The following is a 21,146-nucleotide window of genomic DNA, read 5'->3' on the forward strand; positions in this document are numbered from 1 at the left end:
GCTGCGCCGCGTTTCAACGGGAACTATTATGAACATCCTCGAATGCCACGAGCATCCAGCGCCAGAGTGAGGGTGTCCACCGTAGGTCCAAATACCCTGTATCTTGCTTTAAGGGTGCCCCCGTGGTTCCAGCCTCGACAATTTCCAAATCATCGTCATGTGGCAATTCATCTGTAGGAGATGCCGAAATTGGGTATATACATCTACACTTTTATAATGATCGAGACAAGGAGATGAGATGAGACAATAAATCAATGATTAACAGATTATTCATTATATTGAAAAAGATGGAAATAAGACTTATAATTCTACAGCTGATTATGAGTATGGTATATTAAAACACCTTGTTAGAAGAATAAATGAAAAGGGTTTATTTTAGAAATGTCGATGTCGAAATCTAATTTCTCCTATGGATAAGGTAATTTCAGCTAGACCCCAAAATTCGTGTAGAAAAGCCAGATTGGGAAATGGGGTAGAAAAGCCAATTGTCATGATCGTAACGTGGGGATATACTATATACAAATAAATAAATAAATAAATACACTTATTATTATATTTTTGACTTTTTCCTCCTACATAGACTTTCTTAGCCTTGACCTTGTACGATGTCTTTTCTGTGATGGGCGCTTCTAGTTCTTCCTGTCCCAGCATCTTTTAGCATCTTTAGTATCTCTAGCATCTTTTTACTTTCTTTTTTGCTTCTAGGTTGCTAGCCATTAACCTATTAACCGCTAACCTTACTGCTACAGTACCGACAATTATACGATTGAATCGGTCTATTCGGGATTGGGTATACCATTACCTCCAACAGCGCAAAGCAACCTTCGGACATTTTTCAAAAGTAAGCATAACGCTTTCTTTCCCTTCGCATTGCAGCGCAGAGACGGAATACGGTATAGTGCTTCTTACTTGTGCCTTTTCAAAGCAGTTGGGTGGTGTCTGACTCGGGATATCAACGTTGCTGCCGCACCTAGGCTGGCTTTTGGTTTTATTTAATCTCCTTTTCTTACTTCTTACTCGCTGGTTCTTTTCATCACGGTTCACACACAATCAGTTTTGTTTTTGTTTTGTTTTGTTTTTTTTCGTTTGTCGGACGGGTCCGGAGTCCTTTGTGCTGGCGCGCGCGACTGACTCTCTTTTTCTGTTTTATTTTTATGCAAGTACGTGTGAGGATGTAAATGTTAATGTACAAGGGCTAATTCATACGGTCGTGTCCCTGGATAAGGAATAGTGAAATCCCCAAGAGGGGGAAGCGAGTTTGTGAGGAATTGTGACATCCGTTACTTCTAATGACTTTCATTGGTGTATGTACGACCGAGGCGTGTAAAAGTGTAGAACTTCGGTCCGCTGTCTAATCCGTAGTTGCCGTGGTCTGTAAGTAGGTAGGTATGGTTTTTTGTATCAAATTGTATGCAAGTTACTTGTAACTACAACTTTTACAACTGACAACCTACAACTCTTACGGGAGTTTTCATCCTTTTCCTATACTTAGATATTAAGGCTGGTCAAGAATACTTTTTGAATCTACGAAGGTTCCAACTTCTAACCTTCCAAGGGTTTTGTTTTTGAATCTCTCTGATGATGCTTGATCCTTGGTTCCCGCATATTCCTCGTCGATAATCAATCATGATAAATTCCCGTTTTCCCCGTTCACCCTGCAAGACGTAAGACTTAGATTGTGAATTGAGCCATACAAATGGACAACGGGGATTACGGATAGTGAAAAGGAAGGGACTGTAGTCTGTCGGTATGGCTGTAGAATCTATATGGATTAGTGGGTGGTCTGGTGGACTCTTCAAGACGGCTCACAACGGAGCGATGGAGATGTGCCCAGCTGTCTATGGGTTCGCAGGTTCATTCTATGCAAGGATTCCATTTCACATTGCTTTTTCGGATGCCTAACTGGGTCGAAAAACATGGAAACCTCCCTGAGCCCTGAACATCTTTTGCTTAGGAAATGATTGAGTGTACCGGCATGTTCGCCGACCAAACCTCGTGGTCCAGGGATATTTTGAACTGGGGGAAGGAAGAAAGGATAATTGCCGTCTTCCGCAAACTTTTTTTCTAAGACATATCCTAATCCAAGTCCAAGGGACACCAACGCAGGCAAGCACGCACTATCACCAGCTTCACACCAAGTAGTTAGGAAAGGGTGTTAAACGCTTTAAACCCCCACGTATCATTCGGACGGAGGCTCTAGACCTAGATTCTTGCTTAGAAGTTACAATAACGTATCCCGCAGTATCATTGAAGATGAAAACGATGGCAAGTTGCGACACAAAAATCTCATGGTAATGAATAAATAATAAGGATTGAAAAGTAAGCATTTTAGAACACATTCATTGACCTGTTGCGCGCAGTGTGTATTTGCGTATTTGCGCAATCTTGTAATTTCCCCCAAAGTTAAGCGTGGAGGGCCAAAGCGACGCGATAAAAAAAATGGTGGTGGGGTTAATTTAATCCCATGTACGGAGTAGTAGGAAGTGCTGGTAAGATCTTACATTTCATATAATTTAACTCCATAAAATTGTACGAGACACCAAGAACACGAGCCGAGGAAGTTATGAAGCTGGAAAGGAGCACAAAATAAAAGCATTGAGGCCCTTTACACAAACGAGTCTGAGCGGCCACGTGGAAGGTCGGGGGGTTAACTATTGCCAGTGGGAAAATGCAGGGAGAAAGGGGGAGAAAGGTTTTTGGGGTTCTTGGGGTCCTTGGGGTCCTTGGGATCCTTAAAGTCCTTCCCTCCTTGTGTTGGGGGAAATGCAGGTACAAGAGTCGTTCGTATGTACTCAAAATATCGTGAATAAGGTGGAATTTTTATACGGTAATGCTAATGCAAATGCTAATGCTAATGATAATGTTAATGCTACCTGCGCCTTTCCATCTCGTTTGTATTGTTCTTGTATTGCCATTCTAAGTACATGGGAACATGTTATTTGTATGTATCTGCAAAGGTATAGAAGTATACAGCCTATCAGAAGATGATAATGACGATCATCGCGCGTAACTTTTGTTAAGCAGCGAAACTTCGGGAGTTGGTCTTTAGTATAACGGAATGGAAAGGATCTGATGGATGGAATAATTAATGATGGAGCGAATTGGATGCCGCCCGAGTCTTGGGCTACAACACAAGCGGCACGGTGAGGTCTAGCTGTTGCTTGATTGTTTGGTAAGTAATTATGAGATGATTACTGTATTTGAAAATGATTGTTGATGGGTGTCATAAAAATGTTTTGATTTGTTTATATGCTATCTACTAGGTATCATCGGCCCCATTTGTTATACCTCAGTATCTGCACGTCGCTCTTTATGTTCGTACCTGCATGATGTTGTGTTTCCAAGATTTGATCTCCATTCCCCAAATTCTGAGAAAGGAGAATGGAACAGCACGTACCGATAATGCCGAAGTCACCGAATCATAGACTTTCCCGTGGGTCTTCATGCACCTTAATCAATTCTCACCATGATTATGATGGTTGCTGATGATTAGAGCACGATCTGGATGACTATGGTTAACACAAGATCAACAGGGCTACTACGCAATGAGCAGGATTGGGGTTTATTTCCCTCTCTAGGAGAAGGATATTTTATGTGCGTGGCTCGAGGAATGGATGATGGATGGTACAACTCATCAGGATTCAGCAAGCTCAGGTCGTCAATGTCAACACTTTTCACGATGATCTTTACCGCGAACTGCTGACCTGCATAGTATCATCGTATTGTGTGCTGTACAATACCTTCCTACATTCTGTAGATATCAGGGAAAGGAAGAAAGAGGAGGGAGGAGCCAAGGCATGGAACCAGCCATTTCATCCTGCCGGTAGCGCTCACTTACTTTAGCGACGTTGCACGAGAGCCAAGAAATCTAGATATCCCCGTTCGCCTTCTTTCTTCCAAAATGTAGCTGTCCCGTATTCTATGCATATCCCCGTCTTATTCCTTCACATCGTTCTTATCTGATATCATCCTTCATTTATTCTGTTGCCTACGACACATATTTATTTATACGTTTCAAGGTCTGGGTTTCCAAATATAAATGTTCCGTCCGTTGGAGGAATGAAGGAGATCGCTCCTGTTGATGCAAGCAAGGTATATACTAGATTCGAAAATGACAGGTCAGAAATCCCATCAGATCCAGGTGGGTGAAGGAGCCTCAGTAAATTCTAGGTACGCTGCAATCTATCCCTAGTACACAAGCCACAAGCTGTTAATGATTCACATCTAACTGGAAATGCTTAAGGCGGCCTTCACCGATGATCACGATCAAACCACCCTCAGGGTATTTTGAGTATGTACGAGGATTTAAGGCTTGAAGATTGATTACTATCTATCCTTGTTATCCCGAATATACTCATGCAGTTAGTTTCACATGACGAAAGCACTCGTAGACGCCCATTTCTTGAAGACGCTGTGAGCATTCTGTGGGCTGATACATATTCCAATGGGTCACACGGTGTTTGTTCTTTCCCCAGACAGATAGTAATTCTTCAGCGCACCAGCGCACCAACCGCTAGATGTGATGGATGATCTCTATCATAGCACGGTGAGATCTTCAATCATTATCATCTACGCCGCCAATATCCCAATCAAGTGCGGGTATCCAAATCTAAGTTCCCCGTATGGAGAATTATTCCCACTTTCGGGGTCCTAGGTGAATTTCAGATTTTGAGTTTGATGATTTTCAAAGGGTCCTCTTTCAAGCTGGCAAGAAAAGACGGAGAGAGACACTTCCCGGTTACCATATTTGAATCTCTTCCGACTGGCCAAGTGGACACGGTAACCTGCATATTCTGTGCACCAGATAGCTTCTCTACTTCAGTGATACAGCAGCACGAACCCGCGACCCAGTTCCGTAGCCCTGGAAATCTTTGCACCTGCTTCAATGCTATGTTATTGTTGCATAACGGCCTAGCCATTCATTTCTTCCATAATCCCACTTTTATTCGTGGATTCATTTCATTTGGGCACAAAAGTGTCTGTTAAACACAAGAGTATTGTGTGACCCGGCCACCCGCTCGTCCTCTATCATTCTTCAGATTCTTCCCTGCTTTGCATGGCGATACGAGTCCAAGTGGTACAGATGTATACAGCGATGCCGACGGAATGGTAAATGAATAAAATAGGCGTTTCCAGCAAACCAATGTTTTGGTACTGGGAGCCTTCTCTCTAGAAATCCCGGAGCTTATCCTTCCAGTGTCTCATTGCTGTTGCCGTGTCGCATGCTTGCGAAATATAACAAGAAAACGGCATATCTTACCTAAAATACGGAGCTTATTGTGGCGGTTCTGCCATTTCCAGAGGGAGCTTTCATCTCATTTATTTTCTGGGTTTGTGTTCACTCAGTCAGCTGTACGAACGTCATCAGGGTTCTGGGGTTCGTAGAACTCATGGAAGGATATATTATTTTGTCTTTGGAATCTTCGTTGGACATTATTTTCTATATTCCATGCGTTTGTTTGTTTTGCCAAGTTGTGCGCCCCCTGGATTCGTTCGCGAATTGGTAATGGGCGAGAGGAGGGATGGAATGAATACCTTGCGTTTGAAGGGCAAGGGAGGATTAATTTGTCGAGATCTGTTCAGAAAATGAGAATTTAAAATTGTATTTCACATCATTTTTTGTATTTGACATAGTCTCTAGTAATCGTCAAAAGTATCAAGAACAGTCAAACTCGAGAAAATTTACATTATACCTTCTTCAATATCCAAATTCTTACATAAAACCTCAAAAATCTCAATAGGACCAACTTTCTCAACTTTCTAAAATTACATCCGCAATAACATGAGTACAGTAAGGTATCCCCTTACAACTTCTTCTTACTACTATCCACTCTTCCGTCTCCATACACCATAATACTCCAGCAAATCTACCATCCATAACCAATTGGCAATTCTATATAAGCACCAAAATTTCGCCTCAATACAGGTGCTCTCAACCACCCCTCACACCCTTTTTTTTCGGAGACACTATCATTTTTCGCCCAATTGTTATAATATGAAATATCTAACTACCAACTATACTCCGTCATTTTTATTTACAATTGCAGATTTACCCTTATCCATATCCTTATCCTTCTACGCTTTCATTTTTGGAATCTCCTCGATTTTAATAAGTAATCATAGTAATCACAGTACTACATACGTATAATCAATCTCCTGTAATCAATCCCCTGTAATCTTTCAACTGTGACTCTATAAAATACCGATGTTTCTATTAGATAGATATATTACATTTTACATTTCATATAGATATAAGTAAATCTCATGATGTGAAAATAGTAATTAATATGTTTTTTAAGTTTTTGATACCCAATTCATCATTTAGATGGAGAGGTTAAAAGTGTGTGATTTGTGGGGATTGATATAGAATGAATGGATATGGCGATGGCGATTTCTGAAGTAGAAGAGAAAGATGAGGATGAGAATACTATTTAGGAAATTTTTGAGAGTGGTGGCTGTGGATGTGATGTAGGTTCAAGGTTTGATTTTGATTTATATGATAGTGATGTAATTTTCTAGAGAAGGTAGTGTTATGTGAAAGGTAAATGGAAGAAAATATTAGTATGTCATTTGTGAGGAAATGTAAGATTACATATATATGGATAGACTTGAGTTGAGTTCGAAAAATGAAGTAAATTTCTAGTATTTATAGTTCTGAGTTATCAATAGCTAGACAAGATAATGTACGTAATCAACACCCGCAACGCTCCCACTTCTTCTCTATCTGCATCTCTTCTCCCTTTTTCCCTCCCCTCAATACGCACCCACCCTCTCAGTCCAAGTCTCTCCCTCCACCAAAGCTGGCTTACGATATCCACTCCAAATCGTCGCATTAAGAACCAACTCAAACCCAGCAATTTTTGCCCCTTCACTATCCAGAGACCAAAGAGTTAACGCCACGGTGTTTGTTCCGTTGTGATTGAGGATACCTTCCGGGATGGGAAAATTGGTTTGGGGACCTAGATTGTTCACTGTGGGGGATGAAGTGTTAGTTTAGTAACTAGGTACCTGACAAATGGGAGAAGGGAAGTGGATAGAGGAGTAAGAGAAAGATGGAGATAAGGAGAAAAAGACCTACCATATTTTCCAAACTGCCATCCATTGACAAAAAGCTGTACTCTATAATTACCCCCATTTCCTTCCTTACCAGTCGACGCCGTCCCATTAAACACAAACCCCATAGGAACATCCCATCCCTCCGGTACATGCAAGTCAAACGTCGTAGTGAAGAACCCCACCCCCGCACTTTCCACACCATCCTCAACCGGATTTTTCACTTCCCATTCTTCGCTCGGTGAGTTTGGTAGATGATATCCATGTCTCTCTGCAAACATCGCCCCTTCGTTTCGAGGTCCCCGTGTTTTATCAATGTATTGTTCACCGCCCAAGTTTCCTGTCATCTTCCAGACGATATCGCTTTGGGGGTGTGAAGAGAGCGAATAATCGAGGATGCCTCGGGGGAACTTTATAGCGTCTGTCCCTGGGGCTTCTTCGTCTTGACCCATGTGGTCTATTAGTATCGTGAACACATAGTCGTTACCGGCTTGAAGGGAAGGAGGCAGAGCAAAGGTTTGAGCATAAGTTTGGTTTCCACCACTACCGATCCACGATCCTAGGAATGTGGAATTGAGCCAAATTGAATGAGCGAAGCCGGCACCGCCGGCAGTGTTGATGAAAATTGTGGCTTCGTTGCCGCTGGAGAGGAAGTGGCCGCGGTAGATGAGGGATCCTGTGTGATAACCATAGTCACTGGCATACATTGAAGTAGGTGTTGTGAGATTGAGAGTGTTGTTTGTAGTTTTATGGTCCAATGATGTCCACTGGGAATCGTCGTAGTTGGATTGGAGTTCGGGGAGGGAGTCAATGTAGTGCCATGGCTGAGTTTTAAAATCTGGAAGATTTATCGATGGGGGACTGAATGATACCGCACCATGGAGGTTCCCGTTTTTTGATTTCGTGGTATGAAGTAACTTGTTATTGAAGAAAAGTGAAGTTACTTCGGTAAGGGTTGAAATGACTTCGAGGTTAGTCGTGGCGTTGATATCACCTGTGAGTTTAAGCCGTTTGCCTTCAATACTGGCTGTTCGTAGGAGGTAACCACCATTGATGATAACGGATGATTTCGATGGAGATGTGTGGTTGCCAATTGGTTGTGGTGCTTCTAATTCCAAAGACCAGTAATTGTATGCTTCATTCCGCCACAAAAGGTAAATCCTTAGCTTTCCAATTTGGACAACTCGCCTTTCTGGCTTCACCGCCCATTGAAGTACCCATGATCCGCCAAGCCTATGAATATCAACTCCATGCCCTTCAATGACCTCAGGCACACCGAGTGAAGCTGGAAAAGCAGCTTCGTTGATCTCTCCGTTTCCGCCATAAAGAACCAAAACTCGTCCGGAATTTCTACTTTTAGCCCAGGTGAAAACCTCTCCTGATGAATAGATCATATGGAGTCCTCCGATATCATAATCTGTAACATGTATCTTCGAGTCTCGACCATTCATTACTAATGATCCACCAAGTTGAGGTATCGTAATATTGCCACAAGAGGTAGTGACAGTGAGATTATACAATGTCCTCGAGAGGGAAGTGAAATCCGCATGCCGGACCACGTAAAAGTTAGTTCTTGTGCCGTTTGTTTCATTAATGGCACTAAATAATGGAGTCACAGCAATTTCAGCTGGAACTCCATAAGATCCATTCGTACCATGCCCCGGTATAGTAGTTAGGTAAGCTGCAGATGCCTTCAAGAAGTTGGCTTCGAGTTTCATTTCACTATACTTCTCACGCCAGATTTGACGGTCTTCCGTAATTGATGCCCCATAATCGTAGGATGTATATCCTCCATGATAGCCAAGGTTACCCCAGTTAGTACCGCCATAAATCTTCCACGACGTTAGTAATCAGGGCACAGGTGTTCAGAACAAGCTGTGACTCTTACCATGTAGACATTGAAGATTGTCACTGCAAAGCTGTAAGTGTTTTTGAACTGCACCTTGATGGCATCATTGTTAGTAAGGATGGCACATCGATCTTCTCCAACACCACCCCTGTATACAAATCAGCAGTGAGTGCATCAATTTTGTTTTGCAACTTACCACCCGTCTCCACCTCCACCCTGGAACTCGGCAATTGCAAAAGGCGTCGATGGACTATAATTTGCATGACTCATCTCCCAAGTCCTAGGAAATCTATAAGTCGGCCAAATATATGGGTCACCACAGTCATAACGCATAGGGTAGGCATCAATCCCATAAATGTCCACCTCTGCAAGCCCACTGCCGGGTGCAAAATTACCTATATTCAAATTATCATTGACAATAAATGGTACAATGATTCCTGCATCAAGAAGCTGTTGCTCTACGAATGCCATGTAGTCTTTGTTCATTTGACTCGGAAAATTAGTAACACCTGGCCATGATGAGTATTCATTTTCAGGTTGGACCATGATCACAGGACCACCATTTGTGATCTGTGCTCTGGCTATGATTTTGCCAATAGTAGAAGCATAGCTCTGAGTCGAATCAATGTAATCCTGATCCGTAGATCTAATTACTCCTTTGATCTTAAGCACCCAGCCGGGGATTCCCCCAGCTGCTGTTTCGGCATTGATATATGGACCAGGACGAGCGATTAAGTAGATCCCAGCTTCCGTTGCAGCATTAAAAAATTCATCGAGACTGAATACCCCATTCATAATCAATTCTCCAGGGTTTCCTTCAAGTAGGCCCCAGTATGTATAGAAAGATACACCACTGAAGCCCATTGCCTTGATTTTTTGAAAGACATCGAGCCATAATCCTGGAGACGGAAGACGGAATGGGTGAAATTCACCAGAATAGATCATAATACGTTCACCGCGAACAAGAATGGAATGTTCATCCCACGACACCTGTGGACATATCAAGGATTAAAATTCTTCTTTTGGAAGTCTCCACTGCAAATAACTGACCACGTCTTGTAGAACGTCTCTCTTGGACGCGTGAATGCGCGCATTCTGAATATTGCCAACCGTCAAAGCGAAAATTTCCTGCACCAGGCATGCAAAAATGAGGAACAAACTGAAATGGATCGACATGATAAAGTATTGGCGGGCAACCATAGGAGCCATGAAGTGCTTCTGTAAGGTAGTACCACTGCATCCTTATACTTTTAGGAACACAAAACTATGCGCAAATTCGCCCATTTGCCCATTCCGTCATGAATAAATCACCCCAACTTTGGAGGCAGAGTGGGACGAATGTATAGGCTGAATGCATGCTCCGCACTGGCGGTGATATTTGCAAATGATCTACAGTCCAATTGTGAAGCATGTCGAATGCTATACAGAAGATATCCTTACGCTCCAATCACGATGTAACTAATATAATTTGTTGAGCTGAATGTAGTGGTAACTGTATGTATCAGGACATGGTGTTTGTTGTTTAATGGTAAGGTGTAAGTTACAACAACAGATTGAGAAAGGATGAGAGACGAGGGAGGAACAACCAATATTTAACCGAAGATAATCCAGAACAATCCGAAACATGCATAAGCTTCTGCCGACCCCGCATGAAAAGAGCTTTCAACCCCACCACAAGGAAAAATCTGACCCGAAGATGGAGTCAAAGAAAACTAAGACAACGCATTATATTCCACTTCGCTGCATTGAGCCCTAACAAACAGTTAGATTGGTGTTGTGGTTTAGTGGTATAATTCTTGCTTAGGGATAAATCAATCCTCCCCGATTGATTCTCCATGTAAGAGGTCCCCGGTTCAATCCCGGGCAACGCCCCTTTTGTCAATTGTTTTTGCCGTTTTTACCTCCGTCATTTTGGTGGGGGGTCGAATATATAGAGGAGGACTCTTGGCCTGATTGAGAAGGAAAGACGAAGGTTACACAGGACCAATAGCAAGTAGCATGCTGTAAATGAATGCATTCCACAGGACTAAGCTAAGCTTATCAAGACGTCAGAACTGCAATTCTAGTGAATGCATTATTCTTTTTCTCTTTACAGTGTCATGTCTAACTAAGCTTGTACCCCAAGCTCACATCCATCAGAGCAGTTGTAGCTGGATTCAAAGCACCCATCCTGGTATACATATCAATTGTATTCTTTTCAAGATCAGTGCAAAGCCTTGCGTTAGGCCACGAGTTGTAGGCTTTGAACTGCGCCGGCCTGGTTAATATAAAAGAAGTATTCATAACCGCTATCGCTGGTCGGGACTAGGTCAAAGTCATCTGGCCTCCAAAACTTTTTTACTCAGACCCGGGTTTATATTGAGGCTCTAAACTATCACTGTTGAGAACATGGATCTCAGCGTAACAGAAAAGTTCTAACGTGATACCAAACTTCCTCAGACGCGCAATGAGAAATATTCCGTCTTTTCTCTGACCCATTAAGCACAACTAGCTATCGCCTTCAGCTTGTCACTTGTCATGCGTGAAACGTGGACGCCTATAGAACTGAACGGGGTTTTCTGACAAGCCATACGTGTTTGGATTTTTGAAAGATCTCTCTCTAGAGTATTTTTTATATGATTGGCCATGTATAGTTTGTATATAATCCAGGTACCTCCTGATTTTGACTCATGCTGGGATTCAAAGTACCATTTGAGTTAATGGGGGTGGACGAACATTCCCAGCTTAGCTGATCTTCATAAAACATAATCACCCTTGGTCACAAATTCTTCCTTGGAAGGTCCAGCTAAATTTGCTCAGAGGAATTCGTGGATTAGAGGTACCCATTCCATTGCCTTCAAATCCGAGATTGACCATCCCACAAGGCCCTCCTGCTTAAGTCGATGCTGAAATTACGTTCTGTCTGGTATTCAAACACCGTGCATTGAAAGCTCCCGAGTCAGAAGTTTCAGATGTGACCGTTGCTATAATCACATTGGCATTGACACATGTGTTTTTATCTCAAAGGTTTCAATAATACAGCTTTAATATATATTTTCAGTTTGGGGTTTAGAATCGCCTCTTAGTTGATCTGTTTTGGCTTATTATTAATTTTTATGTTCCCTGACCGATGTATTATTGGAGGAGAGTTGTTACATCTATGATTTAAGAGAAGAGACAAAGTGTCAGAGCATCATCAATTATCAATAGGACAGAAAGATAATGCTGTCAACGTTCTCCACATTCACCCTCGAATATATTTTGAAAGATGTGATCATTTGAAGTTTCACCTACCCCTCCTAATAAAACCATCTCCCTTTCCACACACTTAACCAAACCGGCCACGATATAGAATTATTCGACGTGCTTACACATGAGATTTGAGTCACTGCTAGTGTAAGTAACGTAAGTCATGGCGTAATGCGTCTAATGGCGTAATGCGTCTAATTGTGGGGGACCACCCCATCAAAAAAGCAACAATTCAACAATGGTCCGTCGAAAAAGTTTAAAAGTGCAGGAAATGGAATCTCGACTTACTGAAACAGTATTAGAAATTCAAAATGGAAAGTATAAGTCTTCATATGAAGCTGCAAAAGAACTGGGGCTTTCTAAAGATACTGTGACGCGACACGTCAAAGGGGGTTCATCGCGTTCTGAAGCACGTCAATCGCAACAGAAACTTTCTGCTGTACAAGAGAATGTACTTCTTAAATGGATAAAGCAATTGATAATTAGCGGCTATTCACCAGGCCATCAGTTGTTAAAAGAATTGGCTGAGGAGTTACGTTCAAAACAGACTTATAATTTGGATTGCCCCTCATTTGACTCCCTTGAACTCCTACCACAACACCTTCTTGGTTATGAATGGGTTCCACGATTTATCAAACGACATCCTCATCTTACAGTTGTTATTGGCCATCGAATTGAATCTGTAAGAATGGATGGTGCAACCAGGGAAATATGTAGTACTTGGTTTGATACGTATCAAAAAGCGATTTAGGATTATGGAATTGAGAAAAAAGACGAATATAATATAGATGAATCTGGATATTCAATTGGGACAATAGAATCAACCCGAATTATTATCGATTCTACACTTCGTACAAAACATCAAGCACATCCAGGCTATCAAGAATGGATTTCAATAATAGAGTGTATTTGTGCGGATGGATCCATTCTTCCACCACTCGGGATTTTTAAAGGTAAAAACGTCCTTCAAAATTGGATTCCGAAGGAAGTTCTTGGTAGCTGGTTCTTTTCAGCAAATACAAAGGGCTGGACAAGCAATCTTCATGGATTAGAATATGTTGGGTTTCTTGAGACTAGAAAGAGTATCAGATTGAATTGATTGATTCTCTAGCTAAGCAGTTAAGCTGCGAGCATATATTCAAAAAAATGAAGGAATAGGTTGGGTATTCAGCCTTCGGAATTAAAGTGCTTTGAAATCAAAATATTGAAAGCAAACAAACAGTATACCAAAAAGGAAAGAATGAATTAAAAGTTGAGTTTTGTTTGCTCCTTATATGCATATGTACTATATATGCATATGCTGCCAAGATCCCAGGAGGTCAACAGAATAGCTAAAACGCGTTTTCGAACTTGCAATTCGTACAAAAGCAGATAGCAAATATCGGCTTCTCATCTGCGATGGCCACGATTCTCATATTAATGGAAGCTTTATAGCTCACTGCCTTCAAAATCGAATTGTACTTCTTATACTTCCTCCTCATACCTCGCATTTGCTTCAGCCACTTGATGTTGCGGTTTTCGGTCCATTGAAAAAACGGCTCACCGCAGCACTTTCTGATTTGAATCAAGCTCAACTTATACGAATACAAAAGATTGAATGGATGAAGGCATATATTAAAGCTCGAGCCGATGTATGCCATCATCAAAATATCGAATCGGCATGGCGGGGAGCTGGGTTACATCCATTTAATCCACAGAGAGTGTTCCGTACACTGGGTCGAGAGTTTACCCCCGAAGTCGAAATATCCAAAGAACCAACCCAATTTGATATTTTTAATCAAGTCTTTGTCAATAGCTCACCCCCGGATATAGCAATCTTACAAACAGCAAATAACCTTTTAAATTCAACAATTGAAAATGATACAACTCTTTCAACCCCGGTTCGTCAATACATTCGAAAATTGACGATTGAGAGTGAGCAACTTCGAGCTCAAAGTATTATTCACCAACATGATACGAATAATTTACGAGCTATTATGAAGAAACATACAATATATAAAAAAGAAAAGAGACTAGTTTTGAAGGGTCATTTTCATATTTCTATACAAGAATTATATAATACAGTAATGGAAGCTGAAAAAGCTACTAAAGTACAGACAATGAAAAAAGGAAAAGAGAAAGGGAAAGTAATTGAATATGAGACTGAAACTGAAGAGGATATTGGAGAAGAAGTTGAAGATGAATCTGAAAGTGATATTGGAGATTGTATTATAGTTGATTGTTGAGTAATTGAGATTTTAATAGAGTGGTTCCCCGCAATTAGACGCATTACGCCATTAGACGCATTACGCCATGACTTACGTTATTTTCAAATTCCTCTCCTTTTAGTCTCGCTTACAACTAATGAAGGGAAGTAGCTTCCGCTAGTCTTTGAGAGACTAATCTTGGTTCAGGCTACTGAGAAATTTCGGTACAATAGAACTTATATATGACCCATCTCCTCAAACTAACCAGTTAATCGATTCGAAACTAACTAAATATGACTCATCGAGTTCAGATAATGACTAATTTGTACAAGAGAATGATTGAATCTAAGTTTTAGAATTTTTTAAGATCTTATAATTTATTAAACATTTGATATTCCATGACTTGAACCAATATCTTCTTTGATTTTTTAGTTTTATACTAGAGAGTTAATTATGTTATATAATGCCTTCAAGGCATAGAAGTTTAAGTATTATGTCCTGAATACAATTAATGATTACTTATTACTTCTTCCGATGATTACTAGGACTGTATATGATATTGTATATTGTCGTACATGGTATGGTCTTGATATCGACCACTGTAGTCCTAACGTGTAATACTTAAATTTAAAACACTATGTGGAAGTGATGTTTAATTTTCAGGAAAAACATATATGGCTTCGAGTGAATGAATATTAAAATTTGAAGTTGCCAGGAGTGAGAATTTTTATATTGTAAGTGTTACGACAGGTAACAATTAGGTCACGGGATTAGTAATAACACGTGATGCGAGGACTCGAAGAGCGAAAGGATCGAAGCTCGATCCCCTCGCTCCCTTCGAGCCACGAAGCATGAAGGTTTATATGATCGAGATGGATTTCCTTTGTATAGAGCTTCGTGCTCAAGATCAATCATTTAGTATGCTCTACCATTAGTTACGAATTGCATTATTGTCATTACTTTAAGTCCCTGCTTGACGCCTAGTTATAAACCACCTCGAGAGCCTAGAGCACTTCCACGTGATCTAGACGGCAAACCTCGTAACATTGGAGTAAATGAGTATCACAAGTTACAACTAAGAATGGGCAGGAGTGAGAATTTTCATATTAATATAGTATTGTATGTGATTTTTTTTAGAACATCTAAAAGACCTATTTGTTCTAATGTTTTAGGACATATTCTAATCTTTATTCTATTTGTCATATTCATCCTATCCATGACTAACTACATCTAATCCATATCTCCAATTTTAGAGTAACTATCCTATCCGCCTGTCTAGAGAATATACACGACAGGAGCCACGAAACGCTATCATAAAGAATCAAATATATATTTATTTTTGAAATATACAATTTGATCATTTACATAAAATAATTAAGAAAATACCCAAACCTTATAATTACCATAAGCATTTAAAATAATAATCTTACTTTCATATCGAAAACGTGACCACAACATTCACTTTACAAGCATCCAGGTCACCTGGTGCCGACATTAAAATTGTAGGAGTAATTTATCTCGTTGGATTTTTACTGTAATAGTTGTTAGATTTTTCAGGAGCGGACTACTTACTTGAGTGGAGAGACTGGTGAAGATAAACATAGCAACTCCTTTACTGCTCTCTGAATGTTGACCACTTGATCCACAGTACGTGACACATCTATATTTCCTTCATTGTTAATAGTATTTGATAAGAATTATTCAGATTTTCTAGACAAAGATGCAACTATCAATCTTGCTCAATTCAAACTCATTATATATTGAAAATTTTCCCTAAGCTAGCGTGATATATACGACAAACCCATAAATATCCGACGCAAACCAACCAGTCGTTAAATAATTTTAAATATTAATACAAAACTCAGAAAGAATATCCATCGAAAATTAGAATCTCCATTCCCTAACAATCATTCTACCCAACCAACATCATCGCTATCTAGAACTATCCCAACACCCCCGGGTATGTCTTAAACTCACCCACCCACTTAAAATTCGCAAAAGTACCTAAAGCCGCCGGAGCCGCCACCTCAACTGATTCCACCTTGACAACTGCACCTTGCAACGTTTTAATATCGATTTCTTGTCCGCCTTTCTGGGCCTTCCATTCTAGATTCGCGGTCAGGTAATCAACAATCGTATCTTCATTTAAATCTGGTAGAGTTCCCTCGTCGTGTTTTTGGATAAGGGCATCGGTGAGATGCACGTTACTTGATGCGACTACATCATTGGGTGTCATGCTTTGCGTTCCGAGTGTAGCGTGCATACCGACGAAAGAGGGGTCTTTAGCCCAGGATGGAGGGGAGGCTTGGGTTTTTCCGAGGAATACTCCTACGCTGTAGGTACCGTTGAGGGCGGTCCATGGTAAATCGATCTTGACGATCCAGTCGCGGGGACGTGATGGAGTAGCTGCTTGACGCTTTTTGAAAGCTGGGGAGCCGGCGTACAAGGCGAGGATGTTTTGTTGGAGAGTGGTGTTGTCGGGGTGATTGATGATTTCGGGGTAGGAATAGCCGAGAGTTTCGACATTGCGAACGTCGGCTGGAGAGAAGAACTTGCCGTTTGTATCTTGGTGGAATGGAGTTAAAGCTTGATTTTGTTAGTATGCGAATACCTCTGTGGGGAATTGTGAAGAGAGACTCACGAGAGTTTTGGTCTTGATAGGAGCCTCGTGAAATAGTCCATGTGGCTGCTCCTTGTCGTGCTGTTTCGACATAGGAATCTGGGTAAACAGCTTGCCAAATGGCGAGAAGTCTATCAACATTTGCGTGGTGGAACCAGAAGATTGGATCGAATGCAGCTACTGGAACGATGGACCTGCGTTGATGTTCATGTTAGTATTTCTAGAAAAGTCTTATTTATACCATGAAGACAAGAGTAGTCAGAAAAGGACTGCTAGAATGAAGTAGCATGCGTATAATACTAACATGTGACCAGGATATATGAGGCCTCCTGTTAATGTATGCACGGTATCGTGAATGGATTCTACAGACAAATTAGTTCATCGTTTCATGTGACTTTTACGTCAATTTCTATTTACCAATGTTGCCAAAACCAGAACTGCCTGATCCTTTATTGCTGAAATGATTATAGGGCTAAAGAGGAATGTCAGTAACGGTTATTTAAAGATGAATAGATTGGTATTTTTCCAAATCAAAGCTTTTGTTGAAACACATACCTGCCAATTTGCAAACAAAGTCATGATTTGAGTTCTGAAATTCCGTAAATTGGCTTCCAATTGTGATTCTACTTGATCATTTTGACTTGTAGCAGCAGCAGTGTCTGATGTTGGCCAACGAAGTGTGGTGTCATATACGGAGTACGGGTAGCCATTCTGTTGAAAGTTAGCGAGTATGATAATTCCAGAAAATTTGTACTCACTCGAAAGTCACTTGGCACCAAAGGATGGAAATTATAAGAAAATAATGGATTCGAAATAGTTGCCGTACTACCGTTAGGATACGTGACAGAAGCAGTCGGGTTGCTCAAGACTTCTGCGAGAATCGGCCCATTGTTAGCAGGATTGGCTGCCCAATCCCAATATGGCACTCTGAGAGTCGAAGATGCCTGTAAATAGGCTTCTGAGTCACTACCGTTGAACTGCTGAGCAATTTTAACCCCCCAGGCATGGAGCTGTTGCTCGAAAACTGCAAGATATGGTCTGTGCCAAGGACCAAAAAGATTAGATCCATGAGTACAGTATCCGGTATTCCCTGATGCTGTAGCTTGAACTCCGTCCCAGGCAACCAATGGAAAACCATGAATACCTAATTTTATTAGGAAATGAAATTGAAGCATCTTCGGAGCATTTAATGGCATCAGAACATACCTGCAATTTGGTAGTAAGACAATAAGTCATTCTGTTCTGTTGCTTGATATTCTACCATAGCCAGCAAAAACAAGTTCCATTGAATTGGATTAGCTGCAAGCGATCGAATCTCAAGACGTGGCTGTATTCCACCATCTTGAACACCTGTGATAGCAAAAGTATCTGCTCGAGCCTTCAAGTTTCCAGTCTTGGACAGCGGGGAAGCGATGACAGAGCTAAGTAGGAATGTTAAGGCCCCGAGCCAGTTGATGAGGTGTGATGCCATGTCGAGCTTCAATGAATGTAAGTACCTCAGCCTTCAACGATGGAAATTTGCAGCGATTTGCTAGATAGTTTGCCTTACAATGAAGAACAAAGCAGAAAATGATGAACCAGAGAAAGATAATCACGAAGTCAAATACCCCCTTATATTCTCAGAGACTGATCAACATGTGAGCGCGCGTGAAGCTAACATGGAGTGAATGCCAATCATCTCCCGTTGTAAACAAAAATCGCCATTGGGACGCCATGTTTGTGCCTGCATCAATGCACCTCGTCATAGAGTCAGCCTCGTATATATGTAAGAACTATGTGTAATAGATTTGATAAAAGTGAGGACTGCGGATCTCATTGAAAAGGAAAGATCAAAATGTAACATCGATACGATGAACCCATACAGCTACTAAGCTTAACTCTCATGCAAGCTTCTGCCATTTCGTGATATTTTTAATCAAGCCCCTACATGAACGATATTTTCAACGTGCAGATTTACCCTCGAGAAGCTGCATGTGGCTTCGACGCTTGAACAAATCCGACCACGATACTAATAAACGTCCAAGCTGATTGATCGGCGCATAGTATACCAGTGAACTGGCTGGCAGTTCTTGGCACAGCTGATATCAGGAACGGTGTTAAACTGTGATAGACGAGCTGCCTCCTTATTGGTTTCTGTTTCTTTGCATTTTTGTCCTTAGTCGCGCAGCTTCTGAGCTGAATGTGTAGATGCATGCCCAAAATTCATTTAGGGGCATTCTCCATGATTAAAAGTAAAGCTTCTTCTAGGGACGTACCCCAAATGAATGTTTTTTCATGTAATGAAATGGCCCATTGAGTAAAAGTGCCGAGCTTTACCAATACCGTAGTAACGTTTTTTTGACGAATCGGATTGATTACATTATCATCATCTTGATGAAAACCAGGAGAAGGATTTAACGGGTGACATTACGCTTATTACTGTTCCCGGAACACAATCCGAGAAATCTCGGCATCAGGGTAGGTATTTAATAAGAATACTACGTGAACCCTTCGTAAGATTGAAATACGATTTCTCCTCTTCCCCAGATGGTCTTTTCTCATGCAATACTGGCCTGGCCTGTTGCGGGATACCGTTATGATGTAACGCAGAACATGAGATGGCTGGCATAAGTGTATAGTATATTCTAAATATGTGTAATGAAAATGTGAGTGATTCTCTTTCTCAGATGTTAATCGATGGTAATCTTACTATTGATTTTATCGTAAGACTACATATAATCGTTGAAGGCCATGTGTAACACCCGAAACCCATTCCTTGGTATTGACTTTGATCGGAGAAATATCGAAATACCCCGATGCTGTCCAACCAACCTCTTTCTTCATCGTTTTCATCCATAGGTTAGCCTCCACTGATATTGTGTATCAATCTAAATATAGCTCGGGGGAATATCTTGTAGAATTTGATGCTATGGAGTTGTATTAGTACCGACATCGATATGGAAGGTAACAGATTTGACTTATGTCGGCGGCAAACTAATGATTTTGAAAGATTTACTTGTGTGAGAGGAAAAAGAAGACTTGTAACTCGGATTGAAATGAAGTATATATATTCGATACATCTATCACTCATTCTCCAGAAGCAATTAAAAGTATAAAATTTCCATGCTATTTTTCACTTCACTATCGAATTGATACACCTTCATTCTTCAATATATATTAAAATGATATTCCACCCTTTAGCGAACATCTAGCAAGTACCCGAGTTTTTCCCCCGTGGTACTCGTTCCGTACCTTCCCTCTTCACCAAAAATTGAACCAGAAACTCCAATCAACACCAGAAGCTCAGTCCACCTTCAAAAAATCCATCAATAGCATCATTAGATTCTGTTCATCATTCTCCACAGATATCTAATGTAAAAAAATATAGTTATCAAAATTGCACCTTTGACCTAGTAGTATATATTTCGAATTGATTGCATCTAAATGTTCAAAACGAACAAACCCCAAATCTTTGGGTTGTGGGCAGTGGGCAGTGGATTGTGGATTGTGGCTGAAATAGCACAGAGATTTCAACGTGCTCTCAAGGCCCTCATTGGAGTTCTTCCAAATGATAAAAACGATGCTTCGTGACATCTCAAGCTAAAGCAGATGGCCTCCCTAGATGACACTTTTTAATCATCAGCGCGGTTGTTACCCCATCACGCCATCACATCGTAACAAGCATGGATCATCGGCTCTTGTTCTCTTGGAATTGAGAATCATATGCTCATGTTTATATTGCTTTCCATATATGGAAAGTATGGAAAGTATGGAAAGTATGGGAAGTGAGGAAGGAGTGAAGGTGGCGAGGGAAGAGAAGAATGCTTATGGGTGCTCGAGCTGAGTGTGAATTGAATTTTTCTGTACCTTAGCGAGCTTGCAGATAATCCCAATTGGAAACACTTTTGTTTTTGTTTACTTTAATTTTATAAGATCTTATTTCTTTCCATTACCTTTTATATACCATCATTTTGGGACATTCTGGGATATTCTGGAACGAATTACTAAGTTTGTAGTGTGTATTGTATATCACAAGTTCGCAACATCGTACCTACATCGATTACCAAATATCCTGAATCTTAAACTCTAACAGGATCAATTTATTGACTTTGATTTGAAAGAAATGTAATTTGCAAATATTTGAAAAGATTCTGAAAAAGGTTTCGAAGAATGAAGAACTTCAGAAATAGACAATGTAACCCTATAACATGATATGATATTCAAGATTCGA

General features: G+C 40.7%; 9 protein-coding genes and 1 non-coding gene across 10 annotated transcripts; 5 read left to right on the forward strand and 5 right to left on the reverse strand.

Moving 5' to 3' along the window:
* Positions 1-488: 488 nt before the first annotated feature.
* SS1G_01570 (predicted protein) lies at positions 489-832 on the reverse strand (the record flags this gene model as incomplete). The annotated part of the gene is made up of 3 exons (XM_001597326.1): positions 489-512; positions 577-651; positions 737-832. The coding sequence occupies 3 exons, from the start codon at positions 830-832 to the stop codon at positions 489-491; spliced, it is 195 nt and encodes a 64-aa protein (XP_001597376.1).
* Positions 833-1,749: 917 nt separating this feature from the next.
* SS1G_01571 (predicted protein) lies at positions 1,750-1,902 on the forward strand (the record flags this gene model as incomplete). The annotated part of the gene is made up of 1 exon (XM_001597327.1): positions 1,750-1,902. One exon carries the CDS (start codon positions 1,750-1,752, stop codon positions 1,900-1,902), a length of 153 nt encoding a protein of 50 aa, XP_001597377.1.
* A 4,851-nt stretch (positions 1,903-6,753) lies between these two features.
* SS1G_01572 (hypothetical protein) lies at positions 6,754-10,111 on the reverse strand (the record flags this gene model as incomplete). The annotated part of the gene is made up of 5 exons (XM_001597328.1): positions 6,754-6,971; positions 7,079-8,885; positions 8,942-9,050; positions 9,099-9,892; positions 9,953-10,111. The coding sequence occupies 5 exons, from the start codon at positions 10,109-10,111 to the stop codon at positions 6,754-6,756; spliced, it is 3,087 nt and encodes a 1,028-aa protein (XP_001597378.1).
* A 561-nt stretch (positions 10,112-10,672) lies between these two features.
* On the forward strand, positions 10,673-10,774 carry SS1G_14581. The gene has a single exon. It is a non-coding gene; the product is annotated as a tRNA-Pro (tRNA).
* Positions 10,775-12,368: 1,594 nt separating this feature from the next.
* Positions 12,369-12,881, forward strand: SS1G_01573 (hypothetical protein; the record flags this gene model as incomplete). Its single annotated transcript, XM_001597329.1, has 1 exon — positions 12,369-12,881. One exon carries the CDS (start codon positions 12,369-12,371, stop codon positions 12,879-12,881), a length of 513 nt encoding a protein of 170 aa, XP_001597379.1.
* A 580-nt stretch (positions 12,882-13,461) lies between these two features.
* SS1G_01574 (hypothetical protein) lies at positions 13,462-13,770 on the reverse strand (the record flags this gene model as incomplete). The annotated part of the gene is made up of 1 exon (XM_001597330.1): positions 13,462-13,770. One exon carries the CDS (start codon positions 13,768-13,770, stop codon positions 13,462-13,464), a length of 309 nt encoding a protein of 102 aa, XP_001597380.1.
* A 426-nt stretch (positions 13,771-14,196) lies between these two features.
* On the forward strand, positions 14,197-14,638 carry SS1G_01575 (hypothetical protein; the record flags this gene model as incomplete). Its single annotated transcript, XM_001597331.1, has 2 exons — positions 14,197-14,335; positions 14,628-14,638. The coding sequence occupies 2 exons, from the start codon at positions 14,197-14,199 to the stop codon at positions 14,636-14,638; spliced, it is 150 nt and encodes a 49-aa protein (XP_001597381.1).
* A 1,191-nt stretch (positions 14,639-15,829) lies between these two features.
* SS1G_01576 (hypothetical protein) lies at positions 15,830-18,407 on the reverse strand (the record flags this gene model as incomplete). The annotated part of the gene is made up of 9 exons (XM_001597332.1): positions 15,830-15,848; positions 15,889-15,976; positions 16,294-16,902; positions 16,958-17,130; positions 17,241-17,298; positions 17,354-17,408; positions 17,492-17,647; positions 17,695-18,080; positions 18,143-18,407. 9 exons carry the CDS (start codon positions 18,405-18,407, stop codon positions 15,830-15,832), a joined length of 1,809 nt encoding a protein of 602 aa, XP_001597382.1.
* Positions 18,408-19,633: 1,226 nt separating this feature from the next.
* Positions 19,634-19,759, reverse strand: SS1G_01577 (predicted protein; the record flags this gene model as incomplete). Its single annotated transcript, XM_001597333.1, has 1 exon — positions 19,634-19,759. One exon carries the CDS (start codon positions 19,757-19,759, stop codon positions 19,634-19,636), a length of 126 nt encoding a protein of 41 aa, XP_001597383.1.
* Positions 19,760-20,537: 778 nt separating this feature from the next.
* SS1G_01578 (hypothetical protein) lies at positions 20,538-20,759 on the forward strand (the record flags this gene model as incomplete). The annotated part of the gene is made up of 1 exon (XM_001597334.1): positions 20,538-20,759. The coding sequence occupies one exon, from the start codon at positions 20,538-20,540 to the stop codon at positions 20,757-20,759; it is 222 nt and encodes a 73-aa protein (XP_001597384.1).
* Positions 20,760-21,146: the final 387 nt, after the last annotated feature.

The sequence above is a fragment of the Sclerotinia sclerotiorum genome, genomic scaffold (genome assembly GCF_000146945.2).
Source record: "Sclerotinia sclerotiorum 1980 UF-70 scaffold_2 genomic scaffold, whole genome shotgun sequence".
Classification (NCBI taxonomy): Eukaryota; Fungi; Ascomycota; class Leotiomycetes; order Helotiales; family Sclerotiniaceae; genus Sclerotinia; species Sclerotinia sclerotiorum.